The following is a 21,465-nucleotide window of genomic DNA, read 5'->3' as shown; positions in this document are numbered from 1 at the left end:
AGATTGGATCTTGATACCACTCTTTTGGAGAAAAGATTGGTGGGAGTTGTATTCACAAGCCATCCAGGTGATTCTTGAGAATGATCAAGTTCTTTTGGAAGAGCACTGTTGATTCTGCTCCACCCTGCACTGCACCATCTTCAGTGGGAGCAGATTTTGGATCCTTCCTTGGGCGTGAACACCTCCATTGGGAGATACTACTTCTCTGTATCAGGTATTATCTCTCCCTACTCCTTTTGGTTCAAATCTGGTTCAGTTTATGGTTCAAGAATGATAATTGAAAATATGATTTTCTAAATGGGGAATTCGATTCCCAGTTGAAGGGAGAGAAAAATTTTTGAAATTCGCCCCCTTATTCCGCAATCTTTGGGCGTCCATGTGATGGATTTCCTATCCCTTCAGTGGTATCAAAGCCATGGTTCAAATCTTGAACCATTCTGTTTCATATCTGAACCTGTGCAAATAGGGAGAAGGCGTTCTACCCAATTTGCGCAGATATGGGTTTTGGGAAATTTGTTCCAAAATTGATGGGCAAATAATCTGAAATTAATTTTATATAAATCTGATTATTGTTTAGAATAATTCTATATGATTTTCTTGATTTATGGGTTGTTCGTACAAGAGGAGATTGAATTCTTGGTTTGTGCAGGGAGAACTGCAAGATTTGCAGTTTCTTGAATTCATTTATTATATTTGGTCTGTAAATAATTTTTTTTATTTTTAAACTCAATGTATAGGCATTCAATCTGATGTAATTATTAATAGAAATAGGATTTCTTTTTAATTTTTAATTTTGGATCAAAAATGGCGGCGCAATGAAGGAGATTTCGCAGATGGGAGACTTAGAGTCCTCGATTTAACCTCTGTTTTGCAGGATGGAGTGTGCGAACAGCCCTGATTAACTGATTCTTGATTTTCTTTTATCAGTTATTTAATTTCAGATTATTTTCTTGAATTAAGGATTTAATTAAAAATCAAACCGTAGACCCATTCCAAAGGCCTTCCATCATTAGCATGAGGATGGGTCCTTCAGTAATGAGGAAATGCACCAGAAAATGGGCTATCCATATGTTGTTGGGCTTGTCTAAGAATTTCATAAGATGATAGGGGCATCATAGACCGACGTGAGAGGGGCTTCACCAGAAAATGGGATCTCTCTCACGGTACCTTGGCGTTCACGAATATGATGGGTAAGCACTCACTGGACAGAAAGGTTTACCTGAAAACGGCTCTGAACCTTGTCTGACAAAGGCCAAAGGGAAAACTCATATGATGAGTGGATATGATCCTTCACAGAAAGGTGGTGGGGTTATGCAGCTGAAACAGTTGGCTCCATGCACCCTATGAGATTTCCCACATTTCCAGAGACAACTCGTAGTCTCCATCACTGAGAAAGGAGGGAAATCTCAGAGATGAATAAAGGGAAATGGATCGTAGATTAAAATCCATATTTATGAAATGAACATGAATCAAATTAGGTTGTGGACTGATGTTTGCTCTTTTATCAGAAAATGGCAAACGGATCATTTGCAAAGCTTCTTGACGACAACAAGCTTAAGGGCCCAAACTATGCCAATTGGTACAGGAACCTTATGTTGGTCTTAACCTCTGAAAAGTTGGATAAGGTAGCCAAGAATCCTACCTCAGATCGTCCGGGAGATAGGGCTTCTGAGAACCGTAGACGAGAATACCAAGAATGGGAGGAGAAAAACTCTCTTGCCTGCTGTTATATCATTGCCTCTTTGGACAATCCAATTCAGAGACAGTTCGATCAGATCGAACTTGCCAAGGACGTATTGGATAGTCTTAAGACAATGTACGAAGAGCAGAATCGTTCTACTCGACAGAAGGTCTTAAAACAGTTCATGACCGCGCAGATGTCCAAGAACCAACAAGTTCACGACCATTGTCTCTGGATGATGGGTTATATCAATGAACTGGAGGCTCTTGGATCCGGGCTGGATCTGGTAACACAGATCGATGCTATTCTCAACTCTCTGCCTCCTTCCTTTAATCCATTCATCATGAACTACAATATGAACAAGTTGAATGTCAGCTTGCAAGAGCTCAGCAATATGTTGCAAAGAACTGAAGAATTGATTAAAAATGATGAGCCCATTGCCATGCTTGTTGAAACTGGCAAATCGGGCAAGAAAAAGAAGGCAAAGAGAAAGCCCCAGAAGAAGGCTGCCAAACCCAAGAGGCAGAAGAAAGACAAAGCATCGGATGCCTGTCACTTCTACAAGAAGACCGGCCACTGGAAAAGGAATTGTCCTGCCTACCTGAAATCCAAGAAAGGTAATTTCGAATCTTGTGTTATAGAAACCAATTTATTGGTAGCTTCTGTGTCCTGGTGTATTGACTCTGGGGCTTCAACTCATGCGTGTAACTCACTGCAGGGGTTCAAGGTAAGCAAAAGGCTGAGTGAAGGAGAAATTACACTCTATTAGGGGACTACTTGATTTCTGTTTCAAAACTGTGTGCAGATGGTTATTCTGTCTTCTTTAGTAATACGATTACTATTAAAAGAAATAACAAATTCATCGCATACGGGGAACTGGAGAACGGTCTCTATGTTCTACATCCTTCTCTAGAAACCAACATAACCGAAACTATGTCGGCTGAAATCCCCAAGAAGAGAGCCCGTGATACAGTTAATCCCACGTGTCTGTGGCATTACCGACTTGGCCACATCGGTGTTGACCAAATCACAAGGTTGGTAAAGGATGGTCCTTTGGATTTTCTAACTGTAGAAGATCTTCCCACCTGTGAGCCTTGCCTACAAGGCAAGATGACAAAACGGCCATTTAACGGTAAGCCTGAAAGATGTACAGGCACACTTGACCTAATACATACTGATGTATGTGGTCCCCTGAGTGTTAGGACACGAAATCAACACGTGTATTTCATCACCTTCTCAGATGATTTTTCACGATATGGTTACGTGTACCTAATGAGACACAAGTCTAAATCCTTTGAAAAGTTCAAAGAGTTTAGACAAGAGGTCGAGAAACAGTTAGGAAGAGAAATTAAAGCCCTTCGATCTGATCGAGGTGGCGAGTATCTCTCTAACGAATTCAAGGACTACTTAAAGGACAATGGGATAATATCACAATTAGCTCCTCCTGCTACAACAGAATTACCCACATCCTTTTGGGGTTACGCCTTAGAGACTGTGATTTACGTGCTGAATCGGGTTCCAACCAAATCGGTTCCGAACACTCCATATGAACTTTGGACCGGAAATATACCAAGTGTTAGACACTTGAAGATTTGGGGTTGTCCAGCACACGTTAAAAGAACGAGTGCAGATAAGTTGGAATCCAAGACCAGTTGTTGCCTATTTGTAGGCTACCCAAAAGGCTCTGTAGATTACCTATTCTATGACCCAAGTGAGCAGAAAGTGATTTGTAGTCAAAATGCCCAATTCTTGGAGACCGATTACATCCTGAACACCCATCGTCAAGAAATTGTTCTTGATGACGAGAGCTCAGGAGCAGTGGGAGATGTCCCACAAGTTCCAAGTAGTGACCAACCTAAAAGATCCACTCGGGTATCCAGACCACCAATCTGTTATGGTTATGACCAGGATAGTTACCTGGTGGAAACCTTGACTAGTGAGGAGGATCTCGTGACTTAAGCGGAAGCTATGTTGGACATAGATTCCCAGAAGTGGGTGGAGGCCATAAGAGTAGAGATGGACTCAATGGAGACCAATGGAGTCTGGACTCTAGTAGATCCACCCTCTGGGGTAAAAGCAATCGGTTGCAAATGGATTTACAAGAGGAAAAGGGCCCCGATGGTAGGGTTGAGACCTTCAAAGCTCGTCTGGTGGCAAAAGGGTGCACTCAGAAAGAGGGCATCGATTATGAGGAAACCTTTTCGCCTGTGGCCATGCTTAAATCCAGTAGGATCCTGCTAGCTATAGCAGCATACCATGATTATGAGATTTGGCAGATGAATGTCAAAACTACATTCCTGAATTGAGATCTTACTGAAAATATATATATGCAACAGCCGCAAGGCTTCATAGCTGCGGGTCAGGAAAACATGGTATGTAAACTCAATAGATCCATTTATGGACTTAAGCAAGCTTCTAGAAGTTGGAATATCTGTTTTGACTCTGCTGTCAAATCGTTTGACTTCGAGCAGAATCCGGATGAACCCTGTGTTTACAGAAAGTACAGTGGAGATAAGGTTAACTTCTTGGTTTTGTAGGTAGATGACATTCTACTCATTGGGAATGATGTAAGAATGTTGACTACAGTGAAAGTATGGCTTTCACAGCAATTCTCCATGAAAGATCTTGGAGAAGCCTCATATATACTAGGTCTTCGACTCTATAGATATACATTGAAGCGGATAATAGGATTATCCCAATCTGCCTACATTGACAAAATAGTCAAAAGATACAGCATGGAAAACTCCAAGAAAGGAAATGTTCCTTTCGGGCACGGAGCCACTCTCTCCAAGAAGATGTCTCCCAAGACTTCTGAGGAGATTGATGGCATGAAAGACGTTCCCTATGCCTCTGTCGTAGGGAGCATCATGTATGCCATGATGTGCACTCATCCTGACATTGCTCAGGCAGTGAGTGTAGTAAACAGATTTCAGGCCAACCCAGGGCAGGAGCACTGGACTACTGTGAAAAGCATACTAAAGTACCTTCGAAGGACAAAAGAGTTTTGTCTAGTATTCGATGGTAACTCACTACAGATCCAAGGGTGTACAGATGCCGATTTCTAGTCGGATCCAGATGATTGAAAGTCTACATCTGGATATTTTTCACGATAAGATCGTGTGTTATTTCCTGAATGTCAGCAAACAAGGGTCTTAAGTAGCAAATTAATAAGTCCACGACCCAGGCCGAACACATTGCCGTAAGAGAGGTTGCCTTATGAATGAAGGTGTTCATTCCTGAATTTGGAATTCAGCACATCACCCATTCCACTGTTGTGTGACAACAGGAAGTTGATGTTGAGAGGTAGCAGCAGCGGAGAATGTGGCAGACCCATGGACTAAGCCACTGTCACAGAAAGTGTTTGAGAAACACGTGGAAAGCATGGGACTCCGGCTAGTACCTGATTGGACCTAAGTGCAAGTGGGAGCTGTTAGACAAATTTGTATGCCCTTAGCTTCAATCAAGATGATGTACTTTATGAGTTTATTGTAAATGAATAAAAGTGCATATTTGATTCATGTTCCCTTGATTCAAAAGAAAGATAACCAAGACGACTATGCCATAAGTGGACTTGACTCTCACTAGAAGAACTTAAGGACTCTGTTGCCACAAAACCAGCTTTATTCTCCAACACATAAAGACCATCCACCATGCTTCCTCTACCAATCGTCTTCCCCAAGGCCAAATCCCGAAACACATATGAAGGAAAGAAAGTAACTGAGCAATTCGAGTGAGTAATACTGCTAATAGAAAGCAAATTTATAGGTAATTTAGGAACATGCAACACATTAGAGAGGGTAAGGCCGAATGGAAGAGATACGGTTCCTTGGAAAGCAGTGGCAGTGTTACCTGATGTAGACGCAAAGGAGGTAGGAGTAAGACTAAAGTCCATCTGGCGAAATGTCCTACCATATAACTTCAAATGGTCACGAAAGGAGTTGATAATCTCTTCCTTGGGGTCAGAACTAGGGTGCCTCTCTTGAGTTACTATGGGACTAGTCTCTTGAGATGCCACATTAGATGAGTTATATTTTTTTTTATTCTGCTGGATTGATTTCTTACTCTGATCAATTGTTGACTTCTTACTCAATTCCTATGCCCATTTAGGTTTCCCATGGAGGTCCCATCATGTATCTCTATCTAGTGTGTCTAGTCTTCTGACAGTGAGAAATACCACCAACCCACTTTCTTCAACTGCACATTACACACTACACTCTAAAGCTGAAATCATTCAGTCAACACATCAAACACTTGGACTGCACACTGCAGGACCATTTACCACCAACACACCACTACTGAAATTACTCAGTCATTTCATCGAACACTTGTTCTGCATACTGTAGAACTGATTACACACAAGGTCTAGGGGTTCACTTTTAAGCATTTAAAAACATAGATATGTCAGCCACCACAACACAATCAACATCACACCACTGCTGTCGTGGACATCAGCAGTCTACCACTCTTCTTTCAGCACACATGTGAGCAAGAAAACACAAAAAAAGACATGACTGATATGTGTATCAGTTTCACCGAGCACCACAACAACTAACTTTCGAAGCACACAAAAAAAAATCAGCATTCACAATCCATTTCTGAACACACGACAGTAGCATCCATACCTGTATACGACCAGCCCTCTTCGTACACTGAATAGAGGGTCTAGTATACCACTTCAACGACCACCACAGCACCGGCCAAAGGCATTCTCACCTCCAGGCCCTCAGAACGACAACTCCTTTTCAGCCCTTTATCGAGTCTTCAATCAGATCAGCTGTAGGATGATGAAACCTACTGTGAAGCTAGCGGCGAACCCAGGAAGAAGACAGCAGCAAGAAAACGAACACCAGACCTTAATGCTCTGATACCATGTGAATAAACCCTAGTTGTTTCCAGGTCAAAGTAGAGAAGAACAAAAAAGAAAGAAAAGAGAAAGAAGAAGAAGAAGGAGAGGAGAAGAGTATCCGGCCAGACTAGAAGAGAGGATGTTCAAAAGTCACTCTCCAAGCCGACCCACTTGATTTTTATTCATGAAAAACTTGAGTTACAAGAAAGACAATTTTGTCCCTCATAGAAGATGGGACACATAACTTAAACTCAGATACAATAGACATTTCACTTTCAATAAGATACACCAAAATGACCAAAATACCCCTGACTTGAGCATTCTAACAGTAACAAAATATCGAAATCTAGTCTTAGACATAATAGGACAAGGTCCCCAAACATCTGAATGTACTAACTCAAAAGCATGACTAGCCCTTTTATTAACTCGAGAAACAGACGATAGACGATGATGTTTTGCAAACTGACAAGACTCACAATCTAAAGAAGATACATCATGAAACTGAGAAGATAACTTCTTTAGCAAAGGTAAAGATGGATGCCCCAACCGACAATGAGCTTCAAAAGGAGATAAAGTACTGGAACAGGCAATGGTCTGATGTTCCTGGGTATCCAAAATGTACAGACCTCCTGATTAAAGATCCTGAAACAGACAATGATCAGGAAAGAATGAGATACAACAGTTAAGACTACGAGTGAGTTTGCTAACAGATACCAGATTAAAAGAAAAATTTGGTAAACTCAATACGGATGACAAAGAAAGTGTTGGTGTGGGATTGATAGTGCCAGAACCAATGACGGAAGAAATAGAACCATTTGCTAAGGTGACTGAAGAAGGAAAAGTGTGTGATTAGAAAGTGGAAAAGAGACTAGGATTACCTGTCATATGATCTATTGCACCAGAATCAATGACCCACTGAGAGGAAGAAGAAAGAAGACATGTATTGGTTTTACCTAACTCAGCAAGGACAGTGATGGACTGAGAGGAGTTATTTAATGCCTCTTGATACTGGGTAAATTTCGCATACTCATCTGCAGAAATTGTAATTGTTTGATTTGACGATGGATGAGGAGCATCACTCGTAGTTACAACATGAGCTGACTAAGACCCACTCCTGGTTTTTCTTTAGCAATTTCTGGCAAGTCATTTTAGTGTGTCCTGGTTCATGACAATAGTAGCAAACTACTCCCCCTGTGACCTGAGTTTCAGCATTCCAACCACTATTACTGCCACCTCTACTACTATTCTGAGAACGAGACCGGCCAATTGATCCACTATTCTAACTGACAAGTGCACTAGGTTGTTGTACAGGTGAGGTATGGGAACCAGTATCTGTACGAAGGACCCTAATAAAGACCTCTTTTAAATAGGTAATCTCAGGATTAGACAGAATTTGTGACTTAGCACCATCAAATTGAGGATTAAGGCCAGCCAGAAAACTCATAATAGCCATTTGTTCACGTTGAGTATGCTGAACTTTGATATCAGTACTGAAAGGTAACAAGGCATTCAATTCCTCATAAGTGTGTTTGAAATTCATGAAAAAGGTCTGAAGAGACTGATCCTGTCGTTTAGCCCGATAAAATGTCTTGCAAACATCAAAAATACGGGAAATATTTTCCTTACCAGAGAACAGAAAAGCCAAATATTCCATTAGTTCTTTTACAAACTCACAGTGAAAGACATGACCGACGTACTCATTCTCAATAGAATTGCGGATTTGCAAAAACAATTGAGCGTCAATCCTTAGCCATTCAATGCGGGCCTCATCGGTAGGAGGGTCCTTAGTCAGATGGTTGTCCTTAGAGATACTCCGTATAGAAACGAACAGTCTTACTCCAGTCTAAATAATTAGTTCAGTTTAGTTTTTGTTCAGTGATCTTAGACAGAATGGGGATAACACTAGGCATAGCCAAGTTCTTTTGTTCAACCGCCATCATAAACACGGGAAAATAAACTTTTAACAACCACCAAAGCCAATAAAACACACTTAAACAGAATCGGCAGCATATGCAACACCCAAACAGCAAGAAATCACAACTGGCAGCACCGAAATATCAACTGTATAAAAAGAACAGAGAAGAAAAACTTTCCTGATGGGCAAACAAACACCATAGGGGTAACACCGAGGCTGTTGTGCTACTCTCCGACCTGTTGCAGACTTGAAAGCCCTCTCGCGATCGAAGTGAAGAAGAAGAGATGGGTGAAGGTGGGTAGGCCGATCTAGGATTCCGCTTCCACTGGTAGGGGCGGTGAGATGTAGATGTCACTCGGAATGGGTGACCTAGAGATCGCAGCTGCTGCTCACTTGGGCAGCAGAGGGAAGAAAACTAGAAATTAGTTTCAGACTGGAATTGGTGTCTCCAGCTCTGATACCATGTGATAGAACAAGAATTGGAAGAAATTGATGTCTTTCTATTGAGAAAGTAGTACATATATATACAGCCTTGTAGATACTAAAAAGGAGGAAAATTATACAGCCTTGCAGATACAAAAAATGAAGAAAACCATACAGCCTTGCAAATACAAAAAATGAAGAAAATCATACAACCTTGTAGACACTAAAATAGGAAGAAAATCAAAAAAAGAATAATTCCTATAATCAAGCTATTCCGAATTGGGCTAATACTACATATTTACAGCCTATAATTTCGTAACAGACACTTTGTCTTTACCAGATGATAAGTGATAGGTAATAAATAGTGAAGGCAAACCAGTCATATTATTATATGTACCTGAGTCTATTACCCAACAATGTTCAATGTTACCTGGAGCTGAAGCATGATAAGCTGAGACCCATGTACTTGAATGAACAAATGCTGAGGTGGAAGGAGCTGATGTTGTGACTGGCTGAGATGATGATGCTGAATTACCAACCTCCTTTTCCAACTGAGTCAAGGAAGCTCGGACAGTAGCTGATGAGGTTGCACAATCAGTAGTAACAGTTGTATTAGCATTCCCCTTTTTGTTCCTAAGCTTTGCGGGAACTAGATGAGAATATAGCTTCCAACAGGTTTCTTTGGTATGCTTAGGTTTCTTGCAATGTTCACATATTAGGTCCTTCTTGTCTTCCTTCTTCATATCTCTCTCCTTATCCCCCCCAAACTTGGGTTTAGTTGCTGCCAAGGCTGATTCAAATGGCGAATGTTGTAACATAACTTTCCTTCTACTTTCTTCACTGTGCACTAGAGAGTAAGCTTGTGATAGGGTCTCAGAATTCAGACCAGCTAGAAACTCAAATACCCTATTGGTTTCAACCTACTTTCTGTAGGCCTGTGCATCCTTCTGGCTTTCCCACTCAATTGTTTCTAAGTGATCAATCTCATGCCACAAGGATTTCAAAGTGGAAAAATAAACCAAGAATGGCTTCTCTCCTTGCTTAAGGTTATTCACCTTACATTTTAGCTCATAAGCCCTAGCAACATTGAGGGTTGGGAGTAGGTTTCTTTCATGATATCTCAAATTTCTTTAGCTGTTTTTGCCCATAAATAATTCCGGTTGATATGTGGCTACATGGAGTTACACAGCCATATTATAACCAAATAGTTCTCCTGAACCCATTTGGTATATATTTGGTCCTCCTTGGCTGGTTCCTTGACATCTCCTAGTAAATAACTTAGCTTTCCTCTACCCCCAATAGCCATCATGGCTGATTGGGCCCACTCTAGGTAGTTTGACCCATCAAATTTTAAAGTGGTAATCTGAAAACTGTTCTCAGGTATGCTACCAACACCACCAGCCCCTAAATAGTTTTCCCCTTGGCTCTTAAACTCCATTCTTTGTTAAGAAAAGATTAACAAATGCCTTCTGCATCACTGAGATTGGGTAATTACACCCAGAATTTGCTATCAGCTGAACCTACTTTATCCTTCTAGGTCGGCAATCCACCCAAAAAAGGTAACCTTCCAAGAACAACTTAGAGTGTAGGGCTGAGAGTGCAACGCTAAAACTAACTGCAGCCCTAGAATTGGCGACAGTCAAGAAACTAGAATCTTGAACCTAGAACCAGTCAAAGGTCAAGAATCAGTCAAAGGAGGAGATCTCTCAGTCGCACCTCTTAAAGTAACCAAAAAACTATTCTTTTAATGTATCAAGAACAATTAAGGAGGAAAGAAAAAACTTTCAGTCGAACCTTTGAAATAACCAGAAAAGATAATCTTTTTAATAGAAAAGATTGACTTACTTCAGCAAAACTCTGACCGCAACCTTCAAAGATCAAGTCTAAACCCTAATCTTGAGAGTTCTTCCTTCTGACTTTCTGGCCGCAACCTTCAAAATCAAGTCTGAACCCTAATCTTGAGGGTTCTTCCTTCTGACTCTTCCTGATTGTTGGTCATCCTCTGATGCTTCACCAACAATCTCCAAGACTCAGCCGATGATCCTTTTTGCTGGAAATTTTCCAACCTTAGGAAATTCTTATGCAGCCGGCCATGTCAGACTATCATAAGATTTCCTAGGTTGGCTCTAATACCATGTAGTCGTATGAGACTACTAACAGCCCAAGCTGTGGTGTATAATCAACAAGAAATTAAGAGGATGAGAGGAGAGAATGAGAAGAGAAAGAGAAAAGAAGAGAAGATGATTTCGAAGGAAGGATTTCAGAAAAGAAAAGGATGCTTAATCTGTCGCCCCCCTCTTTCTATTTATATTAATTCTGAAGTAAGGATAAGACTACTTACATGGCAAAACTAAAATCCTAATAAAAGACAACAATTAAAGTCCTAATAAAAGACTAACAACTAATTGTGGACTGCCACTTAAATAACTAGTAGTTGTATACGAGTACAATAGAAAGAGGTGGGGACCACATCAATGGTTTCTACACAATGACGGTACCTCATCACAGGATCTCATTAAGTAAATCCAAGAATACCGAGAAAACTTATCCAAAAATAAAAGAAAATATCGGTAGCCACCCATAGAAGGAACATGATATGGTCCCCACACATCAGTATGAATAACATCAAAAGCAGATGAATACCTTTTATTACTAGCTTTAAACGAATGTCTACAATGTTTTCCAAGCTGACAGCTTTCACACTCCAAGCTAGACAAATTAACAAACTCAAATAACTTATGAAATAAGAAATGCAAAGAAGGAAAAGACAAATGTCCCAAACGATTATTCCAAAGCAAAATCTGACCCACAAACTCTGACTCAAAATCCCTGCTAACATGATGACTCTGATGATGAGGAAGCGCATCCAGAAGGTAGATTCCATTCACCTCACGACCACTCCCAATCATCCTCTTTGAAACTAGATCCTGCAAAACACAATGGCCAGGAGAAAAAAATCACTGAGCAATTCAAGTTCTTAGTCAAATTACTAACATATAACAAGTTAATACTCAATCTGGGAACATGAAGGACAGAGGGTAGGGAAATGGAATCAGTAATCTTAACAAACCCCTTCCCAGCGATGGAAACATGAGATCCATCAGCTATGGAAACTCTGTCTTTGTCAGAATGTAGTTGGTAAGAAGAAAAAATAGTGGAACTATGGGTCATGTGCTCTGAGGCTCTAGAATCTATAATCCAAGGAAGTCCCTCCTTATCTGTAGTAGAAACATAGTTTGCAATGGCATGTGAACTACTTGTATGAGCAAAGGAAGTAGAATGTCCACCACAAGAACCACCTGTACCTAGTTGTCGACCCGTTACCGGATTAGGGCTAACTGTATCTCACTAATTTAGTAACTGCCCATATCTCTCAAGCTTGGCCCTCATTGCAGCAATTGCAACATACTCCAAAGTAGCTATAGTAGGGGGGGGCAGGTAAGTCACAAATGACTACCATGTTAACATTTCCCTTCCTGTTTTTGAGTCTATTCGACACAAGGTGAGGATGAAGCTTCCAGCAGGCATCTCTCGTGTGTTTAGGCTTCTTACAGTAGTCACAAATCAGATCCTTCTTATCTTCCTTCCTGCTTTCATTACCACCCTGGTCTCCACTTTGTTTAGTTTTCACAGTATTGACCATGGTTGACTATTCAAGACCCGAATTCCTCATCATCACATTCCTCTTACTCTCTTCCCCTGATACAAAGGCATATGCCTAAGAGAGAGTAACACTATCCCTGGAAAGGATATGTTGCCTTGCAATGTCATAATTGGGATTGAAACTAGCAAGAAATTCAAAAACCCTATTCTTCTCTAAGAGTTTCTGGTAAGCAGTAGCATCCATAGTGGTTTCCCAAACCACTGTCTCCAAATGGTCAATCTCCTGCCACAAGGTTTTAAGGGCCAAAAAATAAACAGTAATAGGTTTATCTCCTTGTCTGGTTGCAATAACCCGATTCCTCAACTGATAGGCCCTAGCAACATTTTCACTCTTTGAGAAGGTTTCTGCAACCCCATCCCAAATTTCCTTAGTTGTATTTGCTCACAAAAAAAATTTACTTATATGGGGCAGCATAAAATTGCACAAACAAGTCATTACCATATAATTTTCCTGTACCCATCGGGAACTATCAGTCTCTGGTTTCACTTCTTCACCAGTGATATACCCCAACTTCCCACGAGCACCAATGGCCGTCTTGGTAGATTGTGACAATTCTAAAAAGTTTGTACCATCCAACTTAACTATAGTGATGGTCCCAACCCCGAAAAGGTCTCGAACACCTCTTCCCCCTTGTCCCGTTTCACTTCCCGGTTGGTTGCCAACTCCGTGAACCTCCATTATTTCCAACAAAAGGGTTAGAAAATCACTTTGAGATGAAGAAAAAAGAAATAATCCCTTTCAGGCACCACAAACACCCTTTTGGAACCCTAGGTGGTCCTCCTACAAAAGATTCCCTTTTCGCGGGACGGGAGAAGAGAGAAAAAAACAGCCACTCCCTCCAGAGGCCTCCAAAACAAATAGGACTTGAACTACCCCCTTTAGAAAACTCCAAGGAACCCTAAAAAATTAGGGCGCCACTGCCTAGGTCAAAATTGAAGAGTCCTATAAAAATAAGACTCTCCCCCTTTCTCTAGTTCTTCCTGAATTTGATGTGAAACCCTAGACCAGCTACAGGGAAAAACAGATCCACCAAAAAAATCCAAAAAATGGGCTTACCTGAGGTCTTCAATCAGCCTCTCATATCACCATGTAGTCGGCCGATCTAGGGCTGCATGATAGAGCAGCTCAAGAAACCTTTGGCCTGCTCTGATACCAAGTAGAAATTGTTGATAACAGTTTCAAATGAATGCCTTGTGAAGAAAAGTAGAAGCTGAAAGGTTTCAGCAGTGGAGAAGAATAGAGAAGAAGAAAAGAGAGTGGGATGTCGCCATAATTGAATAGATCTGGCTGCCAACCCCTCTTGATTTATATACTTAAAATAAAAGAATGGAGTATTACAAGAATACCCTTAGTAGGGCAACTACTTTAAGTAGATGAACAGTCACAATTTAAAATAACATAAACTAATGGGCCTAAGGCCCAATAACTTCCTAACTTAACAACTTAAAAATAAAAAATAAAAGGCTGGCCCAATAACTTAAAATCGGCCCAATTCAACAGTATTGCAAGAGGCGCGATGGCATATGGCATATGATTAATAACATAAGCTACAGCCATCACAGCATCAACCCAAAACCGTTTTGGAACATGCATGTGAAGCATCATACAACGGGCAACTTCAAGGAGATGTCGGTTCTTCCTTTCAACAACGCCATTCCGCTGTGGTGTTCTGGAACATGAGCTTTTATGAAGAGATCCAAGAAAGGAGAAAAACCCAGCTAAGTTATGATGGAAATACTCCTTTGCATTATCCAATTAGAAAATTTGGACTTTAACATGAAATTGAGTGAAAACCATGCAATGGAAATCTTACACAATCTTGGGTGCTTCTTCTCTCAAATGCATAGGATATATCCAAGTGTATCTCGAATAGTCATCAATAAAGCTAATAAAGTACTTGTACCCACCCTCAGTAGGTATGTTTACAGGGCCCCAAACATCAGAAAAAACAACATGGAAAGGCAAAGTAGATCTTTTATTATTTGATGGAAAAGTTGTTCTACAATGCTTACTCAACTGACACGTTTGACAATGTAAATTGGTAATAAACACTGATTTGAACAATTCAGGGAACATAACTTTCAAAGACTCAAAGGACAAATGACCAAGGGGATTATGCCACAACCACAGTTGACTGTTCGTAGACTGACTTATAAGACTCACAAAGGTTGATGCCACAAGACTAGCTTTATTCTCCAAGATGTAGAAACCATCAACCACATTTCCTTTACCAATCGTCCTCCCCGAGGTTAAATCCTCGAAAACACAAGAATGAGGAAAAAATGCTACACAACAGTTTAAGGACTGAGTAATACTATTTATCGATAACAAATTAATAGAATGTTTGGGAACATGAAGGGTATGGAATAAGACAAGGCCATCAGGAAGGGATACAGATCCCTGACCAGTAATGGTGGATAGAGACCCATCAGCAAGTCTCACTTTATCCCTTCCAGAGAGAAGAGTGTAGGTATGAAAGAGATTTGACTTACCAGTCATATGGTTTGATGCCCCTGAATCAATGACCAAAGTGACTCGGGAGCAGAGGTACATGCATGAAATGCAGAAGCACCTTTACCTAATGTAGAAGCGAATAAGGTAGAAGGGGTAGGAATCGACCTATCCATCTGCCCGAGTGTCCTACCATACAATTCCAAATGATCTTTGAAGGAGTTGATGAGGTCTTCCTTGGGATCAGAACCACTAGGATGCTCTTGAGAAAAAACAGTAGCCTAATTATTTTGCTGATAATCTTGTATGGCCAGATATGTAGAATTAAATTTCTTTTGAGGAGGCTTCTTCGAAGTGTCTTGATTTTTGGTTGCCCACTTGGGCTTCCCCACCAACTCCCAACAGGTTTCTCGAGTGTGTCTAGGCTTCTGGCAGTGAGTACACCACAGTTTGTCCTTGTCTTCACCTTTCCTTGATTCTCCCTTTTTCATTCCTGTGTTACCCCCTCTTGCAGCCAAGGCAACAAGTTGCTCCCCCTCAAAAACATTCATGAGATTTTTCCTGCTCTCTTCAGATTGGACTAGGGCATATACCTCCTGAATTGAAGGAAGTTCCCTACTTCCCAAAATTTGCACCCGAAGAGGCACATAAGCCGGATTCAGCCCATGCAAGAAAGCAAAAAACCGTTGTTGGGAGACAAGTTTTTTGTAGGTCTATGCATCCTCATCATTCTTCCAGTCAATAGTCTGATAATATTCCAGCTCCTTCCAGACAGATGTAAGGGTTGAATAATATGTAGATAGGCTACGGTCCCCTTGCTTACAAATAGATGATTCTACTTGAAGCTGATAAATCTTGGCAAAGTGCCTTTGTTCAAAATAGGTTGCCTTGGCTTGTTCCCAATTTTCACAAGTTGTGTTAGCCCATATGAAATTTTTCTTTACATGAGGCAACATGGAGCCTAACAGCCATGACATAACCATGCTGTTTTCTTGATCCCATTGATCATGTTCAGCAGTACCAAACTTTGGTTCTTTTATTTTTTCCACTTATATAACCAGCCTTCCCCCTAGCTATGATATAAGGTTTGATGCCTTTGGGCCATTCCAGGTAATTCAGGCCATCAAAGGGGGTAATAGACATAGAGAATTTCATGCTATCCATTCCCCCATTTAGGTTTCCTTGTTGGGAAGTAATACGAGAGGTTGCTGAATCCTCAGTAGCCATTTCCAAAAAAAAAATTATTGCTGTTTTTTTCAAAAAACCAATCTAAGATAGAGGGTTTTTTCTTCTGAAAAATAAGAAGGCTCCAAAAATATATTCAACAGGATTGTAGGTCAATAACTCTTAGCTGAAACACTTAAGTGTATAAGAGGAGGAGACAACCAGCCCCTACAACCTCAAAACTGTGACATTCACAGTGGTCAAATGTTTACATATGAATGTTACAGTACATACCTAGCTTCCACGACCTACAGCACATAGAGAAACCTCAGAAAACAAAGCCTTAATGCATTCGGTTGCCACCACAAACCCAGAAAAACACCTTACTGCATTTGGTTGCCACCACAGATCTATAGAGAACCTTTACTGCTTCGATATACATGTGAAAAGCCTTGCAATGGAGATTGGGTCATTCTCAATTTTAGTTGAAGCGAGATGGATGGCTCACAAAGGTTTGAATATGGTAAAGGATATAAGCAGGCAAATTTTGCTAAAAAGTGACTCCAAGGTAGTAATGGATAGCATTTGTCGTAAAGGACATTTTGCAGATTCGGCATATGGTATATGATCATGTTGAAATCTCCCACACGTTTCTTAAAGATCATTTTGCTGCAAATTGGCTGAATAATATAGCACAAAATGCTAATTATGTCTTTACATTCAATGCAGACCTCTAGAATTCTTAGTGAACTAGCTTTTAAATTTTTTGACAATTCTTGGGAATAGATAGCACTAGCACCCCATGTATTCTTACCTGTCGGCCTCTTTCTTCCCCAAACAAAATATATGCATACACAGATGAGAAGCAAATATAACCAAAAATTGTCATATGATGCTATTATGCTATATAGTATCCAACTGACCAAGTCTCTCCAACAAGAGGCCCAGAAGAAATGGGAAGTACTTTCATCAAAATAATATAGTCGGAAGATCATATGGGGAAAAAAGGAAGAAGTTGAGAGAGACTAGTTCTGAGCACTGATAAATGATAATTCAAGTTTCTCAATGACTAAAAATCAGCATATTCAGGAGAAAGCAACACAATCCCTTCTTAGTTGAGTTCTTCCATGGAAGTGAAATTTCATCATAGAGCTTGTCAATATATGTTTCCTCAGGAATACAATATTATCCATCAAAAACAACATGAGATTCTTTTCTTTTTTTTTTTCATGACTAAAAATCAGCATGAGATTCTTTTCAGGAGAAAGCAACACAATCCCTTCTTAGTTGAGTTCTTCCATGGAAGTGAAATTTCATCATAGAGCTTGTCAATATATGTTTCCTCAGGAATACAATATTATCCATCAAAAACAACATGAGATTCTTTTCTTTTTTTTTCATTTATTTTTTGGCCAAGTGACTACACTTAACATGGTTAATGCAGTAAGACATACATTTCAATGCAGTGAATCATAGACCTTCCGGCTCAAGAGTAGGTTTAAAATAAGTGAAAAGTCGGTGGGTCTCACTTTCCTTTAAAACGAATAGGAAGTAGTGACTTCTGAAAAAAAAAAAAAAAAAACAAAACAATAAACAATGCATTGAAACTGGAAATCCAAAAAAAAAAAAAAAAAAAGAGATGGCCCAAACAGATGCTTAGGGAGATAGAAGTGAGGGATAATAGCAATGGAGGACCATTTTTATCACTGACAACTAAGGTAAACCTATCTCTCAAAGGAGGAAAAGGCAGGAAGAACAGAATCCAGTGAAGGATTCAAGAAGCTGGCTCCCAAAAAAGATATCTACCGGAGACATGAATCGAGAATGAGATGGTTGACAGACAGTTAAGAAACATTAAGTCTTTTTGGTCTTATAATACAGACTGTACAACAAGAAGAAACTAAATCCAGATTTTGGGAAGATTATAAATTCAATCTAGAATCAGAATCAGAAAGAAATATCCTATTACCAATGCTGGTCAATATGGACTTGCATGTAGAAGAAGCAGCTGAACATATAGGGAGAGATGGGCAGAAGAAGTAACCTGAATTGGTCTGGACTTGTGAACAAACACGAGCAGCTGAACGTATTCGCCGACGTGAGAGCCAGCCTTCGATAGATCGATTAGGGGTCCATACCATCCAATTGTTGCCATTCTCTCTCTCAAACTCTCAAGCCTACTAATCCCCTGCACGCCGCATTGGAAAATTGGCGCGTAACGGGATATAGATCTGCCGCAGAGCTACCAAGGTTTAACAAATTTTCAACTAGTGGTTGGAATTTAAGTGATGATCATGGGCCGGGGCCGGCCTGACCCCGAGCCTTAAATAAGAGCCAAGGCCCAGGCAGGACTGGGCTGGGTTTTAGGCCTACGCCTATAATTCTCCAATTGCCTTGGTGTAATTAAAAAAGAAACCCATTAAATTACCAATCGAGTTCAAACCCACCATTATTCGTTGCAGGTAACCTTGCACTCATAGTCAAAACAAGAACCACATGATACGATCCCCTCTGACTTTCTGGGTGGTGGAATCTTCTAGTTCCCTCATCGATGAATTTTAGTTTTAGTCTCTCTTAGGTTGACATCGTATTGGTTGGAAATTGTAATATCAACATGTGGAGTGCTTTAGTGATATAGACTTAAAATTGTACGTTCAAGCCAATTGCAATTTGTCGTCCAGGGAGAGTCCAACTGACACTTGTTGCATGACAAGTTCAGAAGTAGACCCATCAAAACCACTCCACAAATACACTATATTACCAAGGGCAATGTCTAAAACGTTTGTTGCTACCCCAAACAAGTAGATTCAAGTAATAGTTATCAACTAGGGCATCTAAATAATCAGAAACTCTAGAATATTGAAGATGCTATGGAAAATAGAACCATCTATACAATAAAGAATCAAGAAAGAAAGAAAACCCACTTGAGGATTGTGCCTTCTCAGTTTTGTGGGCTTTGCTTGGTGAACAAAAGTGGCAAATTCTAGAAAGTTTGTTTCAACTGAGGCGGGGGCCTGTTCTTGAAAGCGGGAATCCGAGTTTTGTTCAGTTTCAAAGTCTCAACAACTTGTTTCTTGTTTTCTCCCTCTTATTATTTTTAGGTGATTTAACTATTTTTTTTAAGCCATATTGATTTGTACGTCGGTTGGTTGGGCTCAAGCCTGCCTTTCTAGCTCGGCCCCAAAATTTGTGGGTTAATGGGGCAGGTTAATGGTAGTGAAAAAGGAAAGTCATGCTATATATTACAAACAATCCTATCTGATATCACATATGGTAATAACAATCTAAATTCATTAAATAAAATTGAATATCCGAATTTGATAAAGCGGTTGAGGTTAAACAATAAAACATAAAACAACAAAATTCTTAATTAGTGTTTAAAATTCTTATTCTTGATAGTCTTTATTAAGTTTAATTTGTAAGTGAAATTGAAATATTTTTAATTAACACTCCAGGGAAACCAAATTTCTAAACTTTTATTAAGTATTATAAGATAAATCTATTTTATTTTTACTAAGTTTTATTAATAATTATTATTTTTAAGTGGAAGTTTAGTGGATTTCAAATTCATATTTTTTAGAATAATATTTTTATTTTTGATGTATTGTGTTTTATTGTTTAACTTCAAGCTATTTAGAATATTTGATTTATTAATATTTTAGGGTCTCTTTGATTTACACATAGGATTAGAATTGGAATTGAAATTAGATCAAAATCATAATCCTTGGGAATCGGAATTGGATCCAGAATCACCTATTCATGATACCAATTTGGTTCAATTGAGAATCACAATAGGATTTTGATTGTTGTTGTTCGGTTCATTTGGAATTGAAACCAAAATCAACAAAAAAAATTCAATTTTGTATTAGTCTATTTATTATTTCATTATTACTTTAATAATTTATTATTCTATTTTTTCTTATTCTAAAATTAATTGAAAAATATTTAATAATTAATATGTTAGTATTTTATTACTACTTACTAATAATTATTATTTTTAAGTGGAAGTTTAGTGGATTTTAAATTAATATTTTTAGAACAATTTTTTTGTTATTTTATGTTTTATTATTTAACTTCAACCTATTTAGATAGTTTGATTTATTATTATTTTAGTATTATTTTAAATTTGTATTAATTATTATTATTATTTAATTTGGTGGAAGTTTAGTGGATTTTAAATTAATATTTTTAGAACAATTTTTTTGTTATTTTATGTTTTATTATTTAACTTCAACCTATTTAGATAGTTTGATTTATTATTATTTTAGGGTCCATTTGGTTACAAATAGGATCAGAATCATAACCGAAATTGGAATCCTTGAGAATCAAAATTAGAATCACCTATTGCTAATGCCTATTTGGTTCAATCGAGAATCAAAATTGGATTCTAATTGTTGTTGTTTGGTTCATTGGGAGTTGAAATCGAAATCAACCAAAAATTTTTAATTTGGTGTTAGCCTATTTATTATTTTAGTATTACATTAATAATTTATTAATCTACTTTTTATTATTTTAAATTTAATTGATAATTATTTAATAATTAATATGTTAATATTTATTATTACTTTAATTATATTATATTAATATATTATTATTTGATTTTTATTTTAATTATTATTATTTTATTAATAATTATATTCTTTATTTAAATTTGTATTAATATTTTATCTATACATTATTATTATTATTAATTAATATCTTTGTTTGTATGAATTTATTATTATTTTATTACTATTTTACTAATATTAGGTTTTTGGGGTTTGTCATGAGTTCTTTACTCCTCGTGACTAGACTTGTTCATGGGCCGGGCCGGGCCGGGCTTTTAGCCTTTATTAATGGAAAAATGATAGGCCCGAGCCCGGCCCTAACAAAAAGCCCGAAGCCCAACCTAATAAAAGAAATTAAAAGTTTTTCCTACATTATCTATTTTAATTCAGATATTTTTCCCCTATTTAAATAAACACAGTTTTACATTCTTAAATCAAAAAATTTATTCAAATGGACATCACATAACCCATTTTAATTTCATTCTTTTTTTTTCTTACAATCAAGTGAATCAACAACATTCTTTAAGGTTGTTTAATATATTCCCCGTTGTTTGGTTGTTTCTATACAACCAAGGCAAACCTGAAATAAAACACATAAGAGCAAATCATATAGGTTCATATTCTTGCAAATAGCATCACACACTAAAACTAAATTCATATGACTTCAAGTTCATGTTCCTCTAAAGTCATAAAAAAATAATCTGAATAAAACAAACAAAATCCATAAAGCATGTTCTCCATCCATTATTGAATTCACCAACAATATGGAATATT

The 21,465-nt window shown here is 38.5% G+C and overlaps 1 protein-coding gene across 9 annotated transcripts in view; it reads right to left on the bottom strand.

Annotated features, from left to right (window-relative positions):
- Nucleotides 1-18,943, bottom strand: part of LOC148852128 (uncharacterized) — a 76,394-nt gene extending 57,451 nt beyond the window's left edge. For 2 of the 9 annotated variants that reach the window (XM_088946669.1, XM_088946670.1), the window contains exon 1: nt 18,189-18,540. Coding sequence is in view for 5 of the 9 variants with exons in the window: in XM_088946667.1 (XP_088802793.1) it covers nt 18,189-18,299 (111 nt within the window). In the remaining 4 variants the exon portion in view is untranslated. Of the gene's footprint in view, nt 1-11,508; nt 11,575-11,671; nt 11,793-18,188 lie in introns of all 9 variants that reach the window. The other 7 variants (XM_088946672.1, XM_088946668.1, XM_088946673.1 and 4 more) reach the window with 7 other exon arrangements.
- Nucleotides 18,944-21,465: the final 2,522 nt, after the last annotated feature.

The sequence above is a fragment of the Nelumbo lutea genome, chromosome 5 (assembly GCF_056320005.1).
Source record: "Nelumbo lutea isolate HS-2025 chromosome 5, American lotus-T2T, whole genome shotgun sequence".
Taxonomy (NCBI): domain Eukaryota; kingdom Viridiplantae; phylum Streptophyta; class Magnoliopsida; order Proteales; family Nelumbonaceae; genus Nelumbo; species Nelumbo lutea.
This window is presented reverse-complemented; position numbering and strand designations above follow the sequence as displayed.